Source organism: Acanthochromis polyacanthus, chromosome 2 (assembly GCF_021347895.1).
Source record: "Acanthochromis polyacanthus isolate Apoly-LR-REF ecotype Palm Island chromosome 2, KAUST_Apoly_ChrSc, whole genome shotgun sequence".
In the NCBI taxonomy this organism is placed as follows: Eukaryota; Metazoa; Chordata; class Actinopteri; family Pomacentridae; genus Acanthochromis; species Acanthochromis polyacanthus.
In genome coordinates, this window is record NC_067114.1 from 20,700,753 (window position 1) to 20,725,392 (window position 24,640).

At 39.8% G+C, this 24,640-nt stretch overlaps 1 protein-coding gene across 1 annotated transcript in view; it reads left to right on the top strand.

Annotated features, from left to right (window-relative positions):
* hcn4 (hyperpolarization activated cyclic nucleotide-gated potassium channel 4) overlaps positions 1-24,640 on the top strand; it is a 77,809-nt gene that overhangs the window by 21,051 nt on the left and 32,118 nt on the right. The window contains exons 3-4 of the mRNA XM_022213439.2: positions 13,982-14,143; positions 18,628-18,846. Of these exons, the coding sequence (XP_022069131.1) occupies positions 13,982-14,143; positions 18,628-18,846 (381 nt within the window). The remainder of the gene's footprint in view (positions 1-13,981; positions 14,144-18,627; positions 18,847-24,640) is intronic.

Genomic DNA, 24,640 nt, shown 5'->3' on the forward strand with positions numbered 1-24,640 from the left:
TTCATCTCAGTGTGCTAAACTGTACAGTTGTGCTCAGTGTTGTTCAATTTTCTGTGTGATATGTGTATTGTTGTTCTGAGTTGTGCTTTGGAAACTGGTTCCCTGGAAGACTAAAAGTGGATTCACACAACAAAAACACTCAAATGAAAATGAGAGAGAAAATCGCAATGGTTGACAATTATTCAAGACTACATTTTGATGAAACTAGTCAAACACATAGGGTTTCACTTCCTGAATCCAATTATAATACAAATAGTATTCCGATGCTGGGGATCTACTGCAGGTATGTTTGCCCAGCCCTTTTTTTCCCTGGGAAGGAAATATGGATAGATGCTGCTTCTGATTGCCACCACCCTTGAAAGGAGTGAAGAGGCCCTTTTGCCGTACACCAGCCACCAAGAAGTTGATGAAGCTGGGATGCTGATTAGCATTTCTCTCTGTGTGCCCATCCAGCTAGCAATGGGACCTCAAAGCCCAGAGAGGCAATGCTGCCGTACAAGTATGATTATAATTGCAGCAATAATTAGAAAAGTTCCCATTGCTCTCACTGGATGGATCTTGTTGTTTAGTCTCAGAGGTAGAATGTGCAAAGTGAAGCATCAGAATCCCAGCATGGAGTCAACAAGACGACTATCCCCTAGAGGATAGCATGGGACAGTCAGGGCAGCACAAGTTAATATTTTACCAAGAGGAGAGGAGCAAACACTTATGTTGTCCGGCCTAATGAGAGCTGGTCATATAAGCTGGCCAGTCACAAAATGAAAGAACACACTGGATAAGAGGAAGTAGTGGACTTCTTTTTGTCATTCCACACATCCTCCCTAAAGGCAACAAACCCACTGACAAGTTTGTATTTCTTGGAAGTGATGACAGTACAAGGTTGAGGGTTTAGTTCAGGGTTTAGAGTTTCAATTAAGGCAGAATCCGTAAGCAGATAGCAGCGCTGCCTCACTGAAATACATGCGAAACAATATTTTCAGTTACAAGTCAGATTATGGACTTTCAGGCTTAGAAGACGTTTAGCAGATACAACCTTGATCTTGTGAAAATATTGAAAGAAAGCTGAGCCCCACAGTGTGGATTTCTGTGTAAATTTAAATTCATGTATCTTCCACCCAATCACTAAATAGCTTTTTAAAGAAATGGGGATAAGTCAATTTTGTGAGTGGATCTATTATTTCAGTACACTCATATTTTCAGGTCTAATCATAGAATAAAGTAAAAACATATACTGTACTATAACAAAATAGTAAAGTTTTGTTTCACATTACTAAAAAAATATGTTTTCTGAAACTGTGAAATGTGAAAACATAGAGCTGCTTCAGACCAACTGACAGAAAAATTAATTTTGCGCTATTCGCATGGGACAAGTTTTGCATCGTTGACCTTTTGCGATTTAGAAGTTTCCCCTCCGAGTCTCTGTTTGATGCAGTACATTCACACAGGAAAAGCAAAGGCTCTGTTTTATTCTGACACTGCTCCAATATATGATATTATTAGACTGCCACTTAATTACAGCTGAGCCTGCTGAAAGACAGTGTAATGCTCCTAACTGCATGTCATTTTTTTTATCTTCCTTTTGTTCTCCTCTGATGTGTTTGAATTTGGTCTTTCTAATAATGGATCTTCATGCTTTGACAAAACACAGAGATCCATGGAATTTTCACATTACAAATTATGGACATGGCAGATTTGTTCAGGATTAAGATCACAGACAACCTCCACAATCATTACAAATTACTGGAGGTCCCCAGGTAATACTGGTCCCGTGTGAAAAGGACTTTATACGTTGCTGTGATTTATTGACAAAGAGCTCCACTGGGCTTCAGTATTACTGAGAATCATCAAACAACCATTTGTCTTCATGTACAGAACCACAGTCAACAAACAATAACTTCAGCTTCAGTCAGTGGTTGTCTTTCTCCCTTTGTGACATCACTAAATAAAGATATTTTATTTTATTTATGAAATGCAGTCAGTGCTGTTTATCATGGAAAAGGCTCATGTCACAGGAACCGTTTGTACTTTTTTTTTTTTTAAATATTTTGCCTTAATTACTCATTGAACTGACATCTCAACTGCAAAAATACTCACTAACAACATTGTATTGCTCTCCATTAGCCTGTTTGCACAATATTGTCAAAATGCAGCACTACTCTGTTAGCTGATAAATGTGTTCACCTGTGTGTACGACATTACACGGACAGCTGAAAGGTTGAATAGCGAGCTGATTGCCAATCAAACCACAGTTTATTCAGACCTGCCCACTGGCATTCAATGAAGTTGCTGGTTTTCCAATATTCAACTGGCACTCTGAGTAGAACAGTGTATATAAGTGTGGTGACATTAATCACGCAGAGCCTCTGTGATGCCATTTCAAAGAGAGGAAAAGTTCAAATAAATCACTGGGGGAGAATCCCTTTGCTGCCCCGTGTCTGCGTGCATACCTGCTGCTGTTCTTCAGAACCCAAAATGAAGGCAGGGATTCGTGTAGTTCAGGCCAACCATCATTTGAATAGAGTGGATTTGCTGACAGTAGGCTGTCACATGTTCAGCCTGTGCCAAAACGCAACAAAAGAACAAGGGGAAGACAAGGAAATGATGGAAGGGAGAAAAAGAAATGACTAAAGAGAGATAAATAGAGAAATAGCAGTAGTGCCCGCTAAACAAGCTTATAGCCACGAGCCATTGTTTGAATTTTATCGAGCAGCACTCCAGACTAGTCCTCTGTTTTAGAGGGACAGAAAAACAGAAAGATGGCAAGAAAACAAGGAACAATGATTCATATTCATGTCATTAAAAAAAAACAAAAACTTGCAAGGACATTGCAGGACAACTTTGATTGCAGCGTCTGAAAGCCAACGAAACGATACGACAAAGAGCGGGGACGCTAGGCTCATGGAGCCAGCTGCCATTTACATGTTCTATCCCTGTGTGGGCGGTGTATGTGTGTGTGAGGGTTTGCTGATGAATGCTAGTTAGGCAGACAGAGTGAAAGGCCAGCTTTGCCTCAGTGCCAGAGTACTCCAGATGCAACCTCACAGAAATGTCATCTGTCACTGCAGAATAACTTGTCGCCAAGATGTCACCACCTGACTGACTTTTTGGCTTTTCCTATTGACAGCTACATTTCAGACAACATGTATATATCTCATCGCCATCTGAATACATTGGTAGACTTCCCACTGGCCTTACCTCGGTCTCTTACTTCACCTACACACTGAGCTCTGAGGAGAATCTGATGGAAGGGAAACAGTCCTATTTGTGTTTTATTGTGTTTCTACTTTTCAATGAATATAAAGAAAGTACTAAACAAAAACAAAAGGACACTCATAAAAATGTATTATTTGTCCCTGTTTACACATAATTGAAATAGCATCCTCTTTGACACAGTACAATTCTAGTTTCTGTAAAATCACTGAATGTAATTCAGCATTGCTTGCCACTCTAAATGTGACACTGCAATGAGACGTGTACTTCAGTGACACGGCAGAAGCTGCAGACCTGTGATGTCCTGATGTCCTCCAAAAGACAATGCTGATTTATTTCGCTCAAATTTCACAAGTGTCTGCAAGCTATAAATAATCCTGCACAAACTCATTTGGTTTATTATTGTTTGATTTCCATTTCCTCTTCCGTAAGAAGTCATGGAGAGGACACTTCTTCTGGGAAGTGTTGAACACAGCTCACTGAACTCTACTGCATGGTTTAACGCCTCGTAGAGTGATACTGTTGGGAACAAAGTTTTAAAATTAGAATCTTTTCCCATGCACTGAAGTGTAGCGAACAAAGCTCTTCAGGAATCCAGGACAAGACAAAGGAATATAATAGTATCTGATGCACCAAATAGATGGAAATGCAATTTATACCAAAAGGGAGTTTAAATACATTACAGGTGATGTGACTACGGGGTGTTTTCAAAGATAAAAGGGATGCGTGTTTTGAAGGCATCAAAAATATATTGATACTTAACCAAATTACTTCTGGACAAATTCCATAAAGAAACCATTCTAAAGGTGACTAAGCTAATCATTTGCTGCTTCACATCTTCACTCGAAAACAAATTGCGCCACCGTGACCTGCACTCTCACAGTAATAGGATGGGCCGACACGTCATAAATCTGTTTCGTAATCCTTTGGGGACAGTTAGCTAACTCATACACATAGTGATGTCCTTGGTCATAGAATCAGTATATTATAAATGAAATAACAGCAAGATGAATCAAACTGATGGCTCCATAGAGGAAAAAACAGGATGTTATTTTCAGAGGTCACCCTAGCTTCAGTTTGAGGAAATTGCATTACGGGCCAATGAATTAATTCTGATATGTAGGTGCATATGCACAGGCACAAATAAATAATCGTGTAGAGCAATGAAAACAATATGAATTTATTATAATGCACGTATGCATGTCAGTTGTGTTTTACTGTGTGTGTGTTTGCGTGCTTTGGCTAGCTTTGTTGACATGGACTATAATTGCATGTCCTTTGGAGAATACACTGCTCTGCTACCCTGAAGCTCAGACATGTTGGCACATAACCACAAACTGTTGAAGTGTCCTTGAGCATGATTCTTGACCCCTAAACTGCTCCACCGGGTCTTCCCAGAAAAGACAGCAAAGGGGATCGTGGGTCAAAGCAGTGCTACACACTTTTATGAATTGTCATCACGCATACTGGAGCGCAACGAATGATGGCGAGTACAGAGGATGAGTAGTTTCCCCCACTTTTCCACTTTTTGGGTGGAACTACGAGAAATCAAGTTAAGCCAATTTGCCTCACTGGGCTTTATAATCTGTAAAGCGTGCATTCCTAGACCCTTGATTTGGATAAGGAAAAGCTACTCCTTTAAAAGACGTTTAATAGAAGAAAAAAATAGAGTAAACCTGTGGAGGAGCAACAGAGAAGGGAGGCCTCTTCCAGGACAGACAAAACATGAAATAGGTGGATAAAATCAGCACGGGAACATTAAAATAATAGACTTAATAGAATTCATTTAAGTGTATTATGATCTTTCTGAGGTTGACACAGACCAAGATAAGGGGTGAATTTATGTCCTCACTATCATATCTACCGGGAATTGACAGGCTTATGTCCCTTTCAAGTATATTCATGCTGTGTGAAATAAATATTATGCATGGTTATTTTTCACTAAGCCCTTTTATTCACAAGTAACCAGTCACAAATAGATGTAACATTGATGATTAATAACCAGAAAACTCGATTCCACATAATTGTTTCTGGCTGGGGCTGCACAGTGGCTTGGTAGTTAGCACTTTTGCCTTGCAGCTCAAACATCTCTGGTTCCCATCCTGGCCTTCCCAAGATCTTTCTGCATGGAGTGTGCATGTTTCATCCGGGTACTCCAGCTTCCTCCCTCAGTCCATAAACATGCTAAGGTTGATTAGTAACCCATTTTTCTGCAGTCTGCTCTTCCCACCGTGTTCAGAAGTATTGATGGACCGAAGAAATCTTAAAATGCAAGCCACAAAATTATTCTAGGATGTTTCAGAAAGTAAACTGATGTCTGATGCTGCAATCTTCATCAGTCAATAATCATCCTCACCTCCTCACAGACTCCTAATCCAACGCCACTACCACCATCCGGATCGTTTTGCAAAACCGAAGCAATGCCCTGATCTCCCGCCAGCTCATGAAATCTCCTTCTTCTTCTGATTACTTCCATTCCCCTCCCAACACTCCTGGTATAAGGGTGCTTTTACAAATGCCATGTTGACAGAACGTTGTTTGCAAACACAGTGGTTTCGGTGGTCGTGGCCACATGCCAGTGATAACGCTGTCATGCATAATGACGTTTAACATGGTCGTGTGCAGATATCCATCACACACACGTGCAGAGCAGACTGCTGTTATGCGTGTCCCCTGTCTCCTCCTTGTCAGCTTCCTCTTGTCACTTTTCATTGGGATAAAAATAAGACTGTAACCGGATATTCTCCTCATTGGAGTTGTCTCCTGTTGACGAACCAGTGACTTGGATGAGATTAGTCATCCTGTTAAATCAGATTCAAGGCAGTGCACTAATGACTAAGCTCTGAGGGCTTCCTCTCATTGTGCCTGATGCCTACGACATAACCGTCTCGACTGGCCGACCCAGTAACCATTGCTTTTAGCGTGGATGGAGATGAGTTTGTGAGACAAGAGCTGAAACCTTTATTGTTGGTATAGTAAAACAAAACAAAAGGCTTAGTTGTGGACATTTCAGCAAAACAATGTATGACTTCAGACCGTGTCCTGACTGTGAATGTGTAGGAGGAGAAGTTTATCAAATGCATCCGGTGAAGGATAAATTGTTGTGCTGTATTTTATCACACAAACATACTGTGTGTTTGCACCCTATATAGGTGTAAATACAAGAGGAAGACCAACAAGTTGTGACAAAGAAAAAACACACAAGAAAAGAAGAAAATTGTTTTCAGAAGATTGGAGCAGAGGTCTTCAGTGAAGTGCAGGGTGGTTAAAAGATAAGTTTTTGATACACTGTGTAGTAAAATGGCTTTAGGTATAAGAGACATCGGAAGCTGTGCCACAGCTGTGTTTATTTATTAGAAGGTGGCAGAACGTCTATCTCTTTTAAATTGGCACCTTGGATTGTTAAGATTTATGGCCCTGCTCGCCCAAGTGGCTTTGTGCTGCAGTTATAGAGAAACAAAACGGTATTTCAGGTGCTGTGATAGAAGTCAGCTGTGTGGCTGCCCCATGGGTCGAGAGAAGGAGCGATGCGCCTTTCATTTCCACCCACTAAATCTATACAAAAATATTTAAATAGGGTAAATCGACTAATCAGCTCCCCACTCACTGACCCATTACCTTAGCCAAGGACTGGTCTTTCAGAGATAAGAAAAGCAGGAAGAATGGATTTAATGGGCTATTATTGAGTACACAATGAAGCTTGCCAGCAACAGTGACAGGTCCTCAACACTCTGAATGAGCTTTGTGTGATATGAATACCCACGGTGGATTTGCTTAAAAAACTATTACACTGAAATGTGTAATCCTGCGCAGACCCAGTGGCACATCTTGGTTGGGAGCAGAGTCAGAGTGGTTTTTGTGATCCGAGCCCTCCAGGCCTGTTTAGACAGATGATGGAAGGGTGTTCCCTGTGGTCCACTCCCAGGCCTACTTCTCATTCTCCACGTGTGCTTCGTCCACCATGACAGCATGCATGAGCATGACATTTTGGTCGAGGCATTTACAGTGAGAAACCTAACCCCTGCACACAGCCTGTTCAACGAATCTGCCATCATGCTGGATGATTAAAAATATCACCGAGGCATGCATGGGTAGATTTGGTTGATAAACTTCATTACTCATCACGGGGAAATCATGTCTCACTCCAACACAGGGAGATGCAGCATATTGCAATTAACACAGTAAATGTACCGAATAGAAAACATCCAATACTTGTGCACAATTTACGGAGAAAAGACAGATTACATTAAAGTAGCCAGTATATTGGAATATGCTTTGTACGTGTGTATTTATAAAGTATATTAATTTTTCAGATATTTCAAATAATAGCTGTTTTCAAATATGTTGCTAAAAATCAGCAGCAGTTGTGAAATTAGCAAGCGTTTTAAGCTGATGAATAAATTCAGCTCTTGCTTTCAAATGTATATTTAATACCAGATCTTTGTAGTACAAACAATAATGGCATCAGCATTCTGAGCTCCACTGTATGCTACTGAATCCTCAAAGCCAAAAATCACTCAAATCAAATAATTTATTAGTGCTTTAGACAATAATAAAGGATTTAATTGGAGAAGCAGCCTGCCTGTGATGATGCTTGGATTAACTTACAACCAAAACAGTGTGATTAAGTGTCCACTGTGTTAAAAAAAAAAAAAAAGATGAAACGGCTGCTGTGGAAATGTAGCGTTTGAACATGAAATACGCAGAACCAGTTCAATCAAATTCACTTTTAAGCATATCACACTGTGCAAAGCAGTAAACCTTAAAAGCAAACTGCTTACAGGTGGAATTCTTTGGCAAACAAGACGTGGGTTGAGGTTCAGTCTGCGAAGTGGCACCAGATATACAATATGAGTAAAGAATTTTGCTTTCTCTTATGTGTCGAGACACGATCATGCCAAACATTCATCATCATTAGCAGTGTGAGCGGCAAACACCAGATGCCTCGGTATAGTGCTACATTGACTGTGTCTGGGCAGCCGCCATCAGCACCGTGGGACAGAAGCATCTATTCTGTCACCTGGATCACACTATTCTCATTCCATCTGTTTGAGACGACTCGGCAGCTGCCGTCATCCCCTCTCTGCTTGTCCAGGCGTCGCTGCTAGTTCAAAAAGATACAGATGAGTTTGTAACTGGAGCGTGTAACCCCATTTCTGCCCTTTGTTGTGTATATTAATCTTGAGTCATTCTTTTTATTTGGTTGTAGTAGTGTAGAAATCCTCCCAGTTGTAGTATTGTAAAAGACAGTTTGAGGTGAAATTTGCTTCCTTTCCTTATTTAAGCAGAAGTGCATGTTTTACCTTTGTCGACAGGAACAGCATTTGGGATATTTGGATAGATAGAAAGATTAGAGATTTCAGATACAGTGATTCTGGTAGTAATTAGTCATTTTATTCTGGTCATTTTTTTAAATTATTTTTTGCCTTGATTTTTCAGAGTTAAAGTTTTTTTTTATTAAACTGCAACATAGAGGTGATTTACCTTTTTTTTTGATTGAAAATGGATGATGAAAATAAAATGGAAAAAAAACAAGCAGAAATCAGCTTGGTGTGTCATATGGAGAGGCCTAATGAGAGTAAGAACAAGCCTCTGTAAGAAACTGTTGTGTTACTGCTCTGTGCCCTAATCAATCAAAGCTCTCTTGTTTATGCTGATGCAAATACTGCCAGGCTCACTCTGTGTTCCTATCAATTAAAAGAAAGTGGTCAGCAATCCATCATCCTCCATGTTACACGCCTTGTTGTGCAATGCTGTGTATGCAAACAGTGTGTGTATGCACATTTTGTCTTGTGTGTTAAATACTGTACATGTACATGCCAGCTGTACCTTTTTTTTAATATGGAGAATAAAGTTGTCCTGCTGTGCGTAGCTATATTTTAATCTATAAGATTGTAAATAAAGGAAAAAGAGAGCGAGAGGAGATAAACAGACCAAATTCCTTTGCCTGGGAATAATGATTCTCTAACAACCTTCTAACAGAACCAATCTTGGGAATAAATTTTTGTAACTGGAAAGTCTGCTCCCGCTTGGCATGGGTGTATTTGAATTGATTACAGCTGTGAAGGGAGATAGGGGAATCACCTTCCTGCAGTGACAGTACAGTTTGGGTTACAAACTGGAGATTTGCATGGCATTAGCCGTCACAGTTCTCATAGGCTTTATTCTCCACACAGTGGTTAAGTGCCAGAGGTCTTTTGAGGGCACGTCTATAGTAGGTATGTATCTGGAGTTATTGTTAAACAGTAATGAGTCACTCAGGCTGTGCCACAAGATAGTGAAAGGGATTTATCCGGCTTCAGAAATATGCTGACACTATAGAGAGCTTGATAGTGTTCAGTATATTGAGAGGTTCAAGGACAACCTACATGATACAAAGGGGCCCAAAATGAATTGTAGTAGATGTTACTGATAACATCTGTTCAGTCAAGTCAAAGGAATAATGATGCTTTTACATGTAGATGTTAAGCCATTTAGCATCATACCTCCGGGTGGACTCACAAGATAATGGACAAAACCAATGCAGCTGAGGATAAGACTTTTCCCTTTAAGCTTCACAAATATTGGATCCCACATTTCTTAGAATCCAACAAATTAGTATCACACATCCGGTGCTCACTTCACAGTAAACCTTCGTGCCTCAAACCAAAACATCTCCAGTTTATATGGCTTATGAAATGAAAATCTTCAGGATTGTTAACCCTGGTAACATTATTATGGCATCTTTGAGGATACTTTCTCAGACTTTGTCTAAGTTCTCCAAAATAAATTAAAGATATAAAGGAGCTTTCTAGTCACTGTTGGATAAAATGAATCCATACACTTGTTTCTTGTTTGCAGATAAACCAAAAGTCACTCTCCAATATGTGCACTGAACACCTTTTAAATTCTGCCACCATAACACTGCTAAGTATTGATGTAATGCCTTTTTTAATATTTGTGAATAAACTATCCAGAATTTAATCTTTAGAACTGCAGGACATTGAGAGACCATGTGACTTCTTGTAGCCACACCTACTCCCCATCAGAAGTAAACTGATGCAGTTGTCTGTGATCATTGGAGTGACTCTTTTATTGGTGTTCTTCGTGAGAAGTAGCTGATTTTTTTAAAAAGAAAAAAGGTTTTACAAAAATCTTTGAAATGGATGCTTCTGACAGGTATTTAACACCTGAAAATTGATCTGTTTTCATCCAGTTTTTTTTCCAAGAAAGTAATGCTTTCATACTTGAATTCTTTAGAATGTGTGGATCTAAGAATATGCAATTGTGTCACTATATCTATTTCCACCCACCCCTCCACTGCTCATCTGCAGCTCGAGCTGCCTGTTCACCTTTGACTCTGCTCAAATACTGCAAAAGGCACTTTATGCTATACAATGGCAAGCTGTAATATTGGAGTATTTCAGCCATACACACCTGAGCTAGAAGCCAATTCTAAAGAAAAAGAGCAAATTGTTCAGTGTCACCTCAGGGGCACCTTAAGATTACTCGAGGAATCAAGGCTATAGACGTTTAGGGGCACCCACTAACTTCCGAGCTGCTCCCAGCAACAGGATCAGCACCCTGGAGAGCGGCGCGGTGTACAGTCCTGACAGACACAGGCCTGGCACCAGATGAAGATGCAATAGCCTTGGCAAGACTAAATAACAATTACTTAAGGGCCTTTACTCAGTGTTTTCCACAAGCATATGAGGAAGCCAGCCTGTCGGAAAAAATAAGCAGCTAGGGGTTCCAGAGCCATGCCACATGGAGAAGAATATGACTGAAAAATCACAAATTTGTTAGCCTCTGACATATTCTCATGTCAGTATTCCATCATAAAGGCTGATTCAAATGATTACATATTTTATGAGTTTGACTAGAGATTGAAAACATGTGTTGAATTACAATAAAGGGGAGTTCTTCTTGTGTATTTTAGCCCACACAGTCTTTGAATAGCTAATATTTGAAAACACACCTATTGCTGACACACAGCCTTGGTACTTACACATAATTAGACCTTATGAATTATTTATTATTCATATATTCCCACTATTACTCTAAGGTTTATCAGACACGCCACAGTGATGGTTAATGTACTGTGTGACTTGAAACAAAAAAGCAAGATTATTTTAAGGGACATCATGTTTGTAATCCCATGTTATATCTTGGGTTATTAATGTAATTATTTATAAAATGAAAACAGTTCAAGATAAAATAAAGTATTTTCTGCAAATAGAGTAACTATATTATTAGAATCAAAATGTATTCTATTAAGTAGTTGGCTGGACTTTAATGTGCTGTCTGCTTGTAGGCTACAACTTTAGGTTCTGGAAGACATTTTACCTTTCATCCAAGAGGCTTTTTCAGTTTTACCATGTTTAGTTCCAACTCGAGACAAAAAAGTAAAAACAATTAAAAAAAAAATAAATAAAATTACCTCAAGCCTTATGACGCCCCAGGTTGGTTCTAACATTTTAGAACTGAAGAGACCTCTTGGATGAAGGTGAAATGTCTTCAGAAACCTTGCTTTCTACTGAAGCTTCTAGAATTACCCTGACCTGGATAATTGAGAATCTACACCAACTTTAGGCTCTAGGATGCTTGGCCAGCAGCTTGAGCTTACAAATAGCTTTTGCACCCACAGAAATACCTTTTTTCCATCATAGTTTCACTTTGTGTGATGATGACAAATCTGTTGTAGTTGGGCCTTCAACCAACAAGGAGTATAAAAATTTCATCTCATGCCTCTTAACTTCTGGTTAACTGGATGCCCTGGCAAGCCTATGTGTTAATGTGCCAGTTGATCACCTGAAAGTCTAGTATCAAAATGGTAATGCAACAATAACCAATAAAAACAGCATAACTATGTTATCAAACAGTTAATAACATGTTAGTTAATGGTAGGTAAAGGTTTACATTTAGTCTTTTTGAAACTTGCCACCAAAAACAGAACACAACTCTTTTTCTATTTCACTTTCTCACACTAGGATGTAACAGGATTGAATTCGTACAAGTCATCACATATTACTTCACTCATGATTTGTTTTGTAGCAAAAAAAAACCCATCAAATTTAATTTTGATTGGAAGGGGTCTTTAATACATTTGACATCTTATATGTCCCTGCGCTAAATATCTGCTACTATAGGGTAGCATGCAGTTTTTGACAAAAAAAATGCTTTCCCTTGCAGTTAGACTGAGGGTAAATGTAATAAACATAAGTAAACAGTAAAACAGTACAAAAGTAAACAGTATGCTGTCCACTTGTAATGCTGTATTTCTCTGTCCATCTGTCATGAACTAAAAATAGCTGTATCTGAATTTGCACATTACTTACCAAGTTTTCATAGTGGCTTCTGTTTCATAAAGCTTCACTTTCCTGTCTGGAAAGATGATTTCACAAATGAAAAATGTATCAGATTCAGTGCGAAAGATGGGAAGGGGTACCTCATGATTTATTCATTCGCCACAAAGTGAATTTAACACTTTAATGTTATAGAACGCCATTACAGCTACAGTAGGAAATTTTGCCATCAGACAACACTGACTTCATATTAGGTAACATGACTTATTTATCACAGTACTTAAAGAAAGACTGGCTCCTAAATAAGCAAAAATTAGCTCACATTTGGCATGCAGCTGTGAAGAGAAAGTGTAGAAAATGAGGGGTTCGGTGGGTGGAGCCAGGAAAGGTGCAGCTGGGTGAATGATTCAGCTTAGGCGATGTTTAAGCGCCTAAGGCTAAAAATTTTGAACAAGAGTCCAAGAAGAAAAGGGACAGAGCTGGAGAGGGACATACTGAGTTTTAGTGTGTGTCTGAGAGAGAGACAGATAGAGAGTGTGAGACTGAAGATGTCTTCATCCACTCTGAGAGGCGCATTTTCCTGGGAATACCTCTGGCTTCATGCTAGCTTGTTGACAGAACTAAATTGATGTGATTTGATGGTACAGCAGCACCCACACTGACAAACACGACACCAGTCCCTGCCAGCCTCGTCCCTACACAAGCCCACACAGATACACACTCGCATGCATTCAGTTGGAAAAATAAACAGTGCTTTAGGAACAAGGACTAAGATGAAACTTTCTTCGTCTTCCTTCTTCATCATCACCTACTGCTGAACAACAAAGTGAAGATGGAATATCCCCCTCTCAGTCACAAGCCCTTTAAAGGCACTGAGTGGATTTTAATAAGGAGCGGAGCGGTTAGCAGTGCGCACCGTCATCTTCAATGGGATTAAGAGGCTTTGAATGGTTGAGGCCATTAAAACCTACACCAGCCCAGCAGTCCTGGAGCGCCTTATGAGCATATTTATCATTAGGATTAACAAACCCAGTCTGTGAATGCTCTCACCCCAGGAGCACCGCCACCTCTACCCTTGTACCATTATTGTGTTTAGCTGAGTGGCTGATGATGTGAGTGATTCAGCAGCATAAGAGGTAAAGGTCTGGTCCCAGTCTGCTGACCATCCCCAGTAGACTTCCCTCAGCAGCAGCAACATCTGCATCCACCAGCTCAGCTGTGTGCCTTATAAAAAGCAATGGCTCCTGCAGGCTAAGTACATTGTTGTCTAATTCCACTTCCACTAACCCTGTGCTTGACATGAGCAAAGAATAGACCCAGAAGTCACTGAACTCTTTGTGGAGGAGGAATATCTCCCTTAAGGATGTGTGTGTGCGTGTGTTTGTGTACACTTTGCAGTCCAGAGAGATTTCAGGGATTTGACCATCAGCCTGTTGAGTCATCATACCCTAACCAGTTTCCTGCTTTCTTCCTCTCTCACCCCTCAGATCTTCCACATGACCTATGACCTGGCCAGCGCCATGGTGAGGATAGTCAACCTGATCGGCATGATGCTGCTGCTGTGTCACTGGGATGGCTGCCTGCAGTTCCTGGTGCCCATGCTGCAGGACTTCCCTGCCGACTGCTGGGTGTCCAAAAATAAGATGGTGGTACGTGCTTCTCCTGAACAGAGTCCTCATGCCCTTTTGAATCAGATTATGCTCTGCCTTATCTCATCCATCAGCTTCAGTAATTACTGTGCTAAGACCCTTTAGCTTCCTGGGAAAGATTGCCTTCCATATCTGTCATTTTAAACCCTAATTCAGATATGTTTATCTGCTACATTTGTCCACTTTTATTTAATTTGCTAATTATTTTCATTCATTTAGTATTCTGGACAACTGTTCTTATTGCAAAAGGAGGCTGTGTATGGAACATTGATTTTTCTGAGAAGGACAGACAGCCTTCGTCCAATATTGGTTGAATATTGACAGTTTCCAGTGAGCGCTCCTGCTGTGCTTTAATTTTGTTGTATTGTTAAAACAGCTGCCAGAGTAGAGCTTCTGTTAAAGCCTGACTCATTACAGAGTTCTCTTTTATTAGGTTATGGAAGCGGACTGCGTCACACCTGGTGTGTGATTCAACCTGCAGCCGATGGCCTCATGTCAACTCTGCATGTTATAAAGTAGTGAGGTTCCAAAGGAATCAGGGTTATTGTCAGGTTTTATGGTCGGAATTGATCTGACGTCAATGAAAGCTCATGCCTTTCGTGTAACATCGCAATAAATCAACATGTATTTAACCCTTAAACAATACTATGGAGCAGAGTGGTTCCCTAAGTGATGGCTTATCAATATACGTGTCAATGTTAAGGTCATTAGGGCAAACTTGAGGCTTTTGTTTAATAGAATAAAAGCTTGCCAGATTGAATAGGTTCATTAGGGACAGTTCAACCAACCACAGTTTGCTGTAGTGTGATAATCGCTATGATAATCACAATTATTATTCTCTATGTCGCAAATAATGCACATTATTTTCTTTAGAATATCATGCTATGTACAGAATAAAATCACCTCTTCAAGTTATTTAATATTTCAAGTCAGTCGAGCGAGGGAATACTGAAGTTATTAACAGAAAGGTGACAGATTAGATGCCCAGAATAAACAAATAATTAAACACCGACAACAGAACAACACACTGAAGGAAGCCCACTTTGTGATGTATGTATACCAACTTTTATTTAGCTCTAAGTTCAGCTCTCCGTGCCAGAACAGATATCACATGAGAAGTTACATCGCTCAAGGTATGATGTATTTGGTTCATCATGCCTCACTGCCTCTTTGACATGCTCACTTGTTTCACTGACTCTGCCTCTCTTATATTTAAGCACAAGCAACGACAGATGTTGCAAACCGCTTTCCCTTGTGATTTTTTACACATTTGCTAATTTTAGCTTGATTTCCACACCTGTCTTTACACAGAGATGCACGATCAGGTGAAGAAGTCCTGTTCAGGAACGATGCCAGTACTTGGGGTCAAACCAGCATTTACTAAACAGCCTCTCTGAAGACATAGCAGCAGAAACGACTACACCCCTATGCAATATAGATTACATTACACAGCGTTTGCATTATTTCTAAGTTGAAGAGTATTTGCTATTTTTTGTTAAATAAAAAGACAAACAATTTAGATTTACAAAAGTGAAATTATAGCCCCCACAGTCGGAACTGCAACAAAAGTCAGTTAACCTTTTATTCTTGTGAATCAAATCTGGTTTTGTTAATACTTCGTATGTTCACATTTTTTTTTTTTTTTTTACAGACTCAATCCTCCTCTGTACTGAGGATACTATTATGGTGCAAATTTTCTGGAGAGATGTTCTGCCAGTTGTCAGACATTTTTTATCACCTGTTCTTTGCTAGCTTTGTTAGAAGTTTTTTTTTTTTTTTTTGCTATATCTTTCTCCTTAAAATACCCCTAAGGTGTTTTATTGGATTCAAGTCAGGTGACATACTTGGCCAGGCCGTCGTTTACACTTTATTATTTCTTCAGAAACTCTTGTGTGCTTTTGGCGGAGTGATTTGGATCGTTATCATACTCGAATACTTCTTTTCTGCCAAACCTCTGGAGGAGTCATCTTGTCAGCCAATGTTTTGGTATATCCACAGTCCTTCTGCCATCTATAAATGTAGTCTCCCCAACACCTTTTACTCTCACGCAGCCCTGTATCATCACACTCCCACCTCCACACTTCACTGTCAGGATGATGCATTCACTGTACTAGTCCTGACCAGGTTCATACCAAACATGTTGGACAAATTTATCTTTTCTCATCTGACAGAAGAATCTGCTCTCAATGTTTATCAGGGTTTTTTTTTTTTTTGGATGCTGTCTGTATATGTTAACTTCCTTCACACTGTCTGAGCTGTCACAGAATCTCTGGTTTCCATTGATAACCCCCATGCCAAGTCTGAAGCATTTGCCCATCCATTTCTCTGAGCTAAACGGTGCAAGGCCAGCACTCTCTGTGACAACTACTGCAGCTCTAGTTAGCGATACTATGATTGGTTTTATTCCTTCTGATTGCTGCAGCAGCTGATTTTTAGTTGCTCTCTGATGTTAATTACAAAATTGAAATTCTGATATTCACAGAGCATTTTATAGCCATGAACCTGCTATTAGGCTAATTATAAATCACAGGTGCTCTCAGTTTAGTTTCATTTACCACAGGTTTTCTAACTTGTGTGCAGTTTTTTTTTCCTTTTTTTGTCACTTTAAATTTAATGTCTACAGCTTGTTTTGATTGTTCATATGACAGAATACACTTACTTTTCAACTTACAAATAATGCAGTTACTCGGAGGTGACACAATTTTAAATCTTGTTAAATTTAAGTGTTATTGCACATGGGTGTATTCATTACTGTACACTGTATACTCAGACTTTTATTTTGAATATCTTGTTCTTGCCCTGTGTTGTTTTTATTCCCATTGCCGCCATGAAACATGCATTTTACCCCAAGTGTGAAATACATTAAGCCAACTTGCAAGGGGATTATCTTAAGTTACATAAGACTGAGCTGTCAGGCAACATAATGTAAACTGTGGCTCATGATTAAGGTACAGTGAAGTATGCGTGGATTAAGATTGGATTTGATGTCTTACTTTGCAGCAGTGAAAACACCAATATGGTTGCTGTACTAATCTCTTTGTTTTATTCTGAAAAACACATTTGTAACTTATGCACATTGCAGATTCAGAAATAATACTGCATGATACATAAAGCCACAACAAAGCGAGGCAGCTTGAAATAGTCCTGCAGAGATTATGAGACATTTGCCATCCTGTATTTTCTACACTACAATCCAGTTCCTCTGGTATTTTAGCATTTTCAAAGGAATTATTTTGCCGCTCTCACACACTTAATGCAAAACTGTCCTTTTACCCAAACATGACCTAAAATTCTCCCTCCATTTCTAAAATGTTGTAATACCTCCGTCCCAGTGACTCTGGAATATTGTCTCACATGCCAAAGGCCTAGTCACACAATGATCTCATGCAGTTCTGACTAGATTATATTTAGGCATTTTCTACTTCACATGTTGTTACAGCTCAGAGTCGTGTTCCCATAACTTCCACTGGCTTTTTCCTCAGACTGCAGCACCCAAAAACAGCTCTTTGCATCTGGGGGTGCAAAGAGGCCCTGAGATGTGAAGAAGAGCATTCATAATGTACTTACTTTAAATTCCCATGTGAGGGATGTAGCCTCTCATTAACTTCAAAATGGAGTTTGTTTTGTTTCACACAGTAAACACTGTCTAATTAATTGCATTACGTAGAAGAATGGTTCTCAATGTGACAGAATAACAAATATATCTTTCGGAATTAATTCAAGCCTCAGGGGCACGCACCTCACGGATGGAAAGCTCCTCATGTTTTCCTCACATTACCCGGTAGACAAAGAAGTTGTTAGTGTTGATAGACTCCGTCACAGTTGATTAGACTCTGATTAGGATCATTAGAAGACATTTTTGTGTTCTTTTTACAGTAGCTGTCTCATTATCTTGCTGGGTCATCGCTTCTTACCTTTTCAGGAGGGCACTAATAAAATTGCTATCTGTCTTGGCTTTTCCGCTGTGGAAATGAGTTTGAAAGCAATTTGGACATGTCACCCCCAGGAGAGAGTTGATATTGATTTGCCATGAACCACCACCGGGATCTAAAGGAAAAGGGGCAATTTATCTACAAATGAGAAAACTCACAGAGAAATCACATTTTTCTAAATAGATGACCTACTTTCTGTCATGCAAGCCTCCAGTGTCTCACGCTCTTTCCGCCCATTCTCAGGACTCTGTTTTAGGCTTCTGCCCAAATGTGTGCTTGCTCCAACTGTTTGCATATTGAAAAGATGTTTTACCCTGCCAGCTGCTCTGTAGTGACTGAAGACAGTTTAAAATGGACATCTGCCATTGGATTTGTTTTAAGTAATTGGATGTGTGTGTGCGTGCGCGTGTGTGTGTGTGTGTGAGCTGTCAGGGTGCTCATTGACCTTTAATGTGCCATCAACACCCTTATTTAAGGGAGCGAGAGTGAGCAAGCCAGAATGTGTTCCAGTGTGCTCACCCTAATTCACCCCGTCTCTTCTGTTTCATCCAGAATGACACATGGGGACAGCAGTACTCCTACGCACTTTTCAAAGCTATGAGCCACATGTTGTGTATTGGGTATGGCATGTACCCTCCGGTGGGCATGACAGACGTGTGGCTGACCATCCTTAGCATGATTGTGGGCGCTACCTGCTACGCCATGTTCGTGGGCCATGCCACTGCGCTAATCCAATCTCTGGACTCATCTCGACGGCAGTACCAGGAGAAGGTGAGTCAAGATGACGTGTAACTGTTGGCTACGCTGTGTTGATTCATTTTGAGAAGTAGACAGTGGTGAGGGTAGGATGCTGGCTTGTCCTTAGCTTAACACTTGTGTTTGTTTTTGTTTGTTTATTTTGTTTTTGTTTTGATGTTTAATACAGCAAGTCACATCAGAAGTGATGTGACTTGAATTATTGGTGTCTCACCGACTTGTAGTTATGGCAGCTCCAGGATAACTCCTTCAAAACCCGAAAACCATCAGTCTAAGTCAGTGGTTTAAAGGTCTGACACTGTGGGCCTTCCTTCAGAGACAATTGAGAAACTGCAATTCCAACACCCCCTGTCTAATCTAGCATTATTCTTATTACTATTCATTGCCTTTCATCAATTTAAGAGACAATCAAGTTTTTGAATTACAATTCCTACAATGCATTAGGAGATGTGAAACATTTTGATCCCTTGCCTTACTAGGAACACACGTGGGCGGAGGAGTCCATTTTCAAGTTGTCCGTCTGTCCCATTCTTGTGAACACACTCTTGTGAACTCAGCAATGCCTTGAAGAAAATTTCTTTCAAATTTTGCACCATGTTCATTTGGACTAAAGGATGAACTGAGTAGAATTTGATGTCACACTTTTGGCCATAACTCTACAGTTCATAGCCCATTTATGACAACACTTCATCCAAATATCTAATAGGATAAAATGAAGTCATGAAAGTTTGTCTAAAAAGGTCAAAGGTCAACTTCACTCTATTTTTCTGCAAAACACGTTTTCTTGCCATCATTCAAACTGAAGAACAGAAGATTAGTTTGTGACCACATTTGATATTTGATTTGGTGATCTCAGATGCCTTCTTTTAAACTGTCATGACTGCATAAATACTTTGTGCTGCTGGCTTAAACTAGTGTGTGAAGCATCCATATTTCCGAGTTTGTAGCTTTTTGCGGCAGCGTCCTCAATCTGCATGTTTTTTACTAGAAGTTATTCACTGGAGTCATACATAGGGCTAATTTTCATTTTAGCACAAAACATACCCATTACATTATATTTAATTCTATCAAAGTGTTCACTACATATGTTAAATGAATCTGGAAAGATATGGATGGAAACTGTAACCTGATTGGATGATGAGGGCATACAACTCTGAGGTGGTATTTCTAGTCTTTATGGTTAGGTTTGGCACCATGGAATTTATGCCTAACTAAGTCGCATTCAACTTGTTAAGTATCCTTGAATATGCATCAGTATCAAATTCAAGAAAACTTTAAAATGTGGTAATTCTCTAGCAAATTTTGGAGTTAATAGCAGTGTCTTCTTTTTTCCTGTGATTCTTATTCATAATAAGTTTGATGGAGATAATGATATTCTTGGAACGTGTAAAAAGCCACACTGAATCCAACACAATCATCACATCTTTTCATATTTGACTGAGTCATAAGTCAGAAAAGAAGAATGAATTGTTCAGAAAGAGCTGTTTATCTTTATTGCCTTTTAGCTCTTACGGTACAATATCTTTGCTTTACATAATGTTTCTCCCTTTCAACTCTTCCGTGTGTCCCATAGTTTGAAAACATCTGTGCGAAACAATTCCTGAAACTTGAGCCAAACATTATTGTACCACAAGACTTGCAGTGCTGTAAGTTTAAATTGTTAAACACCCTTTACCATTGCTCTATGTCGGTGAAATTTAACACATTAACTTGATTTTTTTTAGGAGCAAAGGAAGCAGTCTTGTTTTAGATTTGTGAAAAATTGTAGTCAACCTAATCGCTTTATGAATAAAAAAGTTTATCCAAAAGAGATGAAATAAACTAAACTGAGAGATGTAAGGTATTCTTTGACAGCAACAAAAACAGAAAATGCGATGATTAAATATTTGGACTCAGCTCCTCCACACCAGTATTTTCGAACGGATTGTTTTGCCATGGAACCACATTTGTACAGACAGGAACCCCAGTCCCCCCAGTTCAGGGAAAGGAAAGGCTTGACAGCTAGCTGTGAAGGCCAAGATGTGTTCCACACTGCCATGCCCTCTGTGGACCCAGCGTGGGTGATAATGAGCTGAGCTGCGAGGCTGCCGCATTGCCCACCTTCTGTAGAGAGGAAGAGACAGGAGAGGATGACCTCCAGGGAATGGAGCCAGAGGCTCGAGAGATCACACCTAAATGAAAGAGGGAGAGTGGGAGGGAAGGAGGGCAGAGAAAAAGAACCCAGCAGACAGGCAGAGGAACAGATTAGCTGACGTAATGCGTCTGTGGTGCTACATCTTCAAAAGGAGAGAAAAGGCACTGGATAAATTAACACCTCACAAATCTAGGGGTGAGTAACAAAGAAACTAGTTTTCAACAAACTCTCAACAACTAAAAAGGTGAAAAATCTAAAAAGTAACAAATGTGAGTAAGTTTAAGACTAATACTCCTGATCTGAGTAGCTGTTTAGGCAAAGGGGAGCAAACCAGCTCCTGGGTCTGCACTCTCCACATGTCTGCTGCTCTGCTTTAGAGATGCCTTGCTGCCAAGTAGACTGAACAGCTGGCCTGTCTCAGCACCAGTCAGCATGTACTATCGAAGGCATTGGCTGCCATTTGTGGGATCACCCCCTAAGGCGCCTTGAGAATCCCCAGACAGCTGAAAAGGCTCCCCTGTGTTCCCACTGCTTCCCACAGTGCCTGACTGCAGAAAGGTTATTACTGCAGACTGCAATTAATTTTTAAGAGTGCAGATTCTCTCATTTATCTTTACGGAGGCTCAGTGATAAGACACACTCAGTGTACACTTTCACTGTGTGCTCATCTGGCTGTGGGAGCCAGATAGCAGTAATTTCTACTACACTGTACTATACCCTTCCTCTCTGCTTATCAGGGTTTGTTCCTTCAAAGGCATAAACCTTTCTTTTCCCATTGGCCCTTCCATCAGTCATGTGACAATGGGATCTGCTTCCTAGAGATTTCCCGCTGCTTTTCCATGTTAGGCTAATACAATAATCCACACGCTCAAGAAGTGGACAATCCATTGGTCAATCCCTGGAGTTTTGAGAAGACAGGTGGCTGTTTTCAGATCGCCGCTGGGCTGCCATGACAGGGACAGTTGTTCCTGTCTGCAGGGACTCAGATTGCAGAGAAATCTGCTAACTGAGCCACAACCACCACAGCCAGCAGTGAACCCGCTGTTGTACACAAAGTTATCATACGCACCATTTTGTTAGATTTAGCGAATCTATGTAGACATTTGTTTTTTTGTAGTCTGACTCACCAGATGAAGGATGCAGGTATGGGCCTGCCATTGGCTGCTCATTTTATGTGACTTTGTCCTCTCCTTCCACAATCCTTGTGTTACTGTTTTCTTCGCGACAGGAAACAAGTACCTACAGGCAGCAACCTTCCACACTGAAAATTAGATTGTCCAATAAAGCAGCCCTGCTAGTTTTTTTTCAGTGGAGTATTCAATGCATGCAAATCTTCCATCAAAGCAGTTCCACTTATCTCTGTTTTGGGGGAAACTGAAGCAGCAACCATTGCTTAGCTCAAGACAACTATGATTTATTTAAAGAAATATGAGTTTTTTACCCCTAAAGCAGAATTATAGTATGCAACGTGAGGTTGGTAATGCACGTAAATATAACATTTTTGATGATTGCGAATTGATTGAACAGCAAAAATGTCAGACAGACACATTTTTCTTGAGAAACAAATCATTTTACTATTTTTAATTTTAGATACGTTCTGGCTTTACATATCTGTAAAGCTGCGATTGCACTGTGTGTGTTCTTGCTGCATGTAGGACTGGTCAGAGTGCTCATGCTGAGCCATGTCCACTGACAAAAGCACCTGGTTTGAGTAGCATGACAACCAGTTGAAGGCCTCCAAATTCCCTAGATCTCAATCCGATTGAGCATCTGTGGGATTATCTGGAAAACAAGTGCGATCCGTGGAAGTCCCACCTGGTAATTTCCAGAACTTAAAGGATCAGTTACTAATGTCTTGGTGCTTGATACTACCGGAAACGTTCAGAGGTCTATCGGGTCTAGGCCTCAGTGGGCCAGAGCTGTTTGGTAACTCAACGTGGATCTGCACAACATTAGACAGGTTGTGTTAATGATGTGGCTGATCGGTGCATGTGTTCGCATTGATCTGTTCCCTCCTCGCAGGTCGCTTTTATGAGTGTTATTGAACTAACAAGCTCAGTGTCTTTGTGGGTATTCAAAGTACAAGGACACTGTGAAGCTTAAATTTAAAAATAATGTATTTTTGTAACACATCATACAAAACAAGACTATAAAGAGGTTGGTTTTTTTCATGTGTCAATAAAAAAATGATGAGAAATTAAGAAGAAAGAGGAAAGATGACACAAATTTCATGGGAATCCTCTTAAAGCCTTGAAAGTGTTATTCAGATGTGCTCATTTTGACTTGCTTTTTAATTGACATTTAGGGTTTTTGTTTTTTTAAAAGCATGTTATTTAAACTCTGTAAGAGCCCAGTTCAAAATTTCTGACCACATATATAGAAATTACAGTGTAATATCATACATACACATTTGCCTGAACCAGTCAAATTCAAATAAATGCCTATTTTGCAAAGTTTTTCCAAAGATGATATAATAAATATTATATAGTATCTGCCAGCTTTAATAAACCAGATTATTAGGAAGACAGATTGTAAGATTTATAAATCTTACAATCTGTTTGCGGTCCTATGTTTTGATTTTTGACAGCTAAACTGACACATTTGGAGGAGGTTTTTCCACATTTGGATCACAGACTGCTATTTTTCATACAAAAATTCTTTATTATTTCATCAAATATCTGTCTCCGTCAAAGATATTTGATGTCGGGTTTTAAACAGCTTTGCATTTCAACTCTTGGAAATGTGCTTACCCACAACTGTGCCACAAATGCACAGCATTTCATCTTGGTTCCACAGCATTTGTTGGTTTCTAACAACATCACACTCTTTTAATACTTAATTTGCCATCCTCACAACACATGCATAACTAATTTTGTTACATTATAGACTGTGAGATATTAAGAATTGGACATTTTGACTCATTAGTAAATGTTAGAAATTCTTCCAGTTTTCTTCCTTTGACTGAAATGGATATCTGTAGTTTGCAGTTTCAAGTTTTTGCATTTGGAAGCCAAATGTGTCAGCGTCGATACTCCAGACGAAGTAAAAAAAAACAACTGCTAACCCTATGTGAAGTAGCAACAATTGTGACTTGCTGTACTTAGCTGCAATGTAGATGCCATACAGACCCATAAACCATAATATACAGTTTTGGCCGTTATTATATTGCAGAGTTGTACTGGCGTGGGTCTGGATGCATGCTACAGTCATGAGATGTATCTGTATTGTGGCTGTACAGTGTATGATGTTGGAACTGAGCCTACCGGCAAAAAACCGGTGGACGACAACACAAACTAACTCCCACTACTGTCACTGTAGGATGGAGGATAGATACTGACCACTGTTGACTTAATAAAAGAAGAGCAGTAGTGAATCAGTGTTGCATCAAGCAGCTCCAATACCACATTTAACTGCATTTTAGTGGTTTTGAATACAGGTCCTGCTTTCATCCACTCTAAATGAACTGTAAAAAAATTGAGCAGCTCTTATAGACAAGGCTATAATGTCAAGATGAGAGGCCATCTGTCCGTTTGGCATGCAGAGGTGATATCCAGGTAACTTTTATATTTAGATGGGAAACAAATCATAGAAAACCCTCTGAGGGGCTATGATGAAGAAAACCAGCCTACGAAGGACTCTTAGAAGTGTACAGATGGGAAAGAGGAAAGGGGGGGG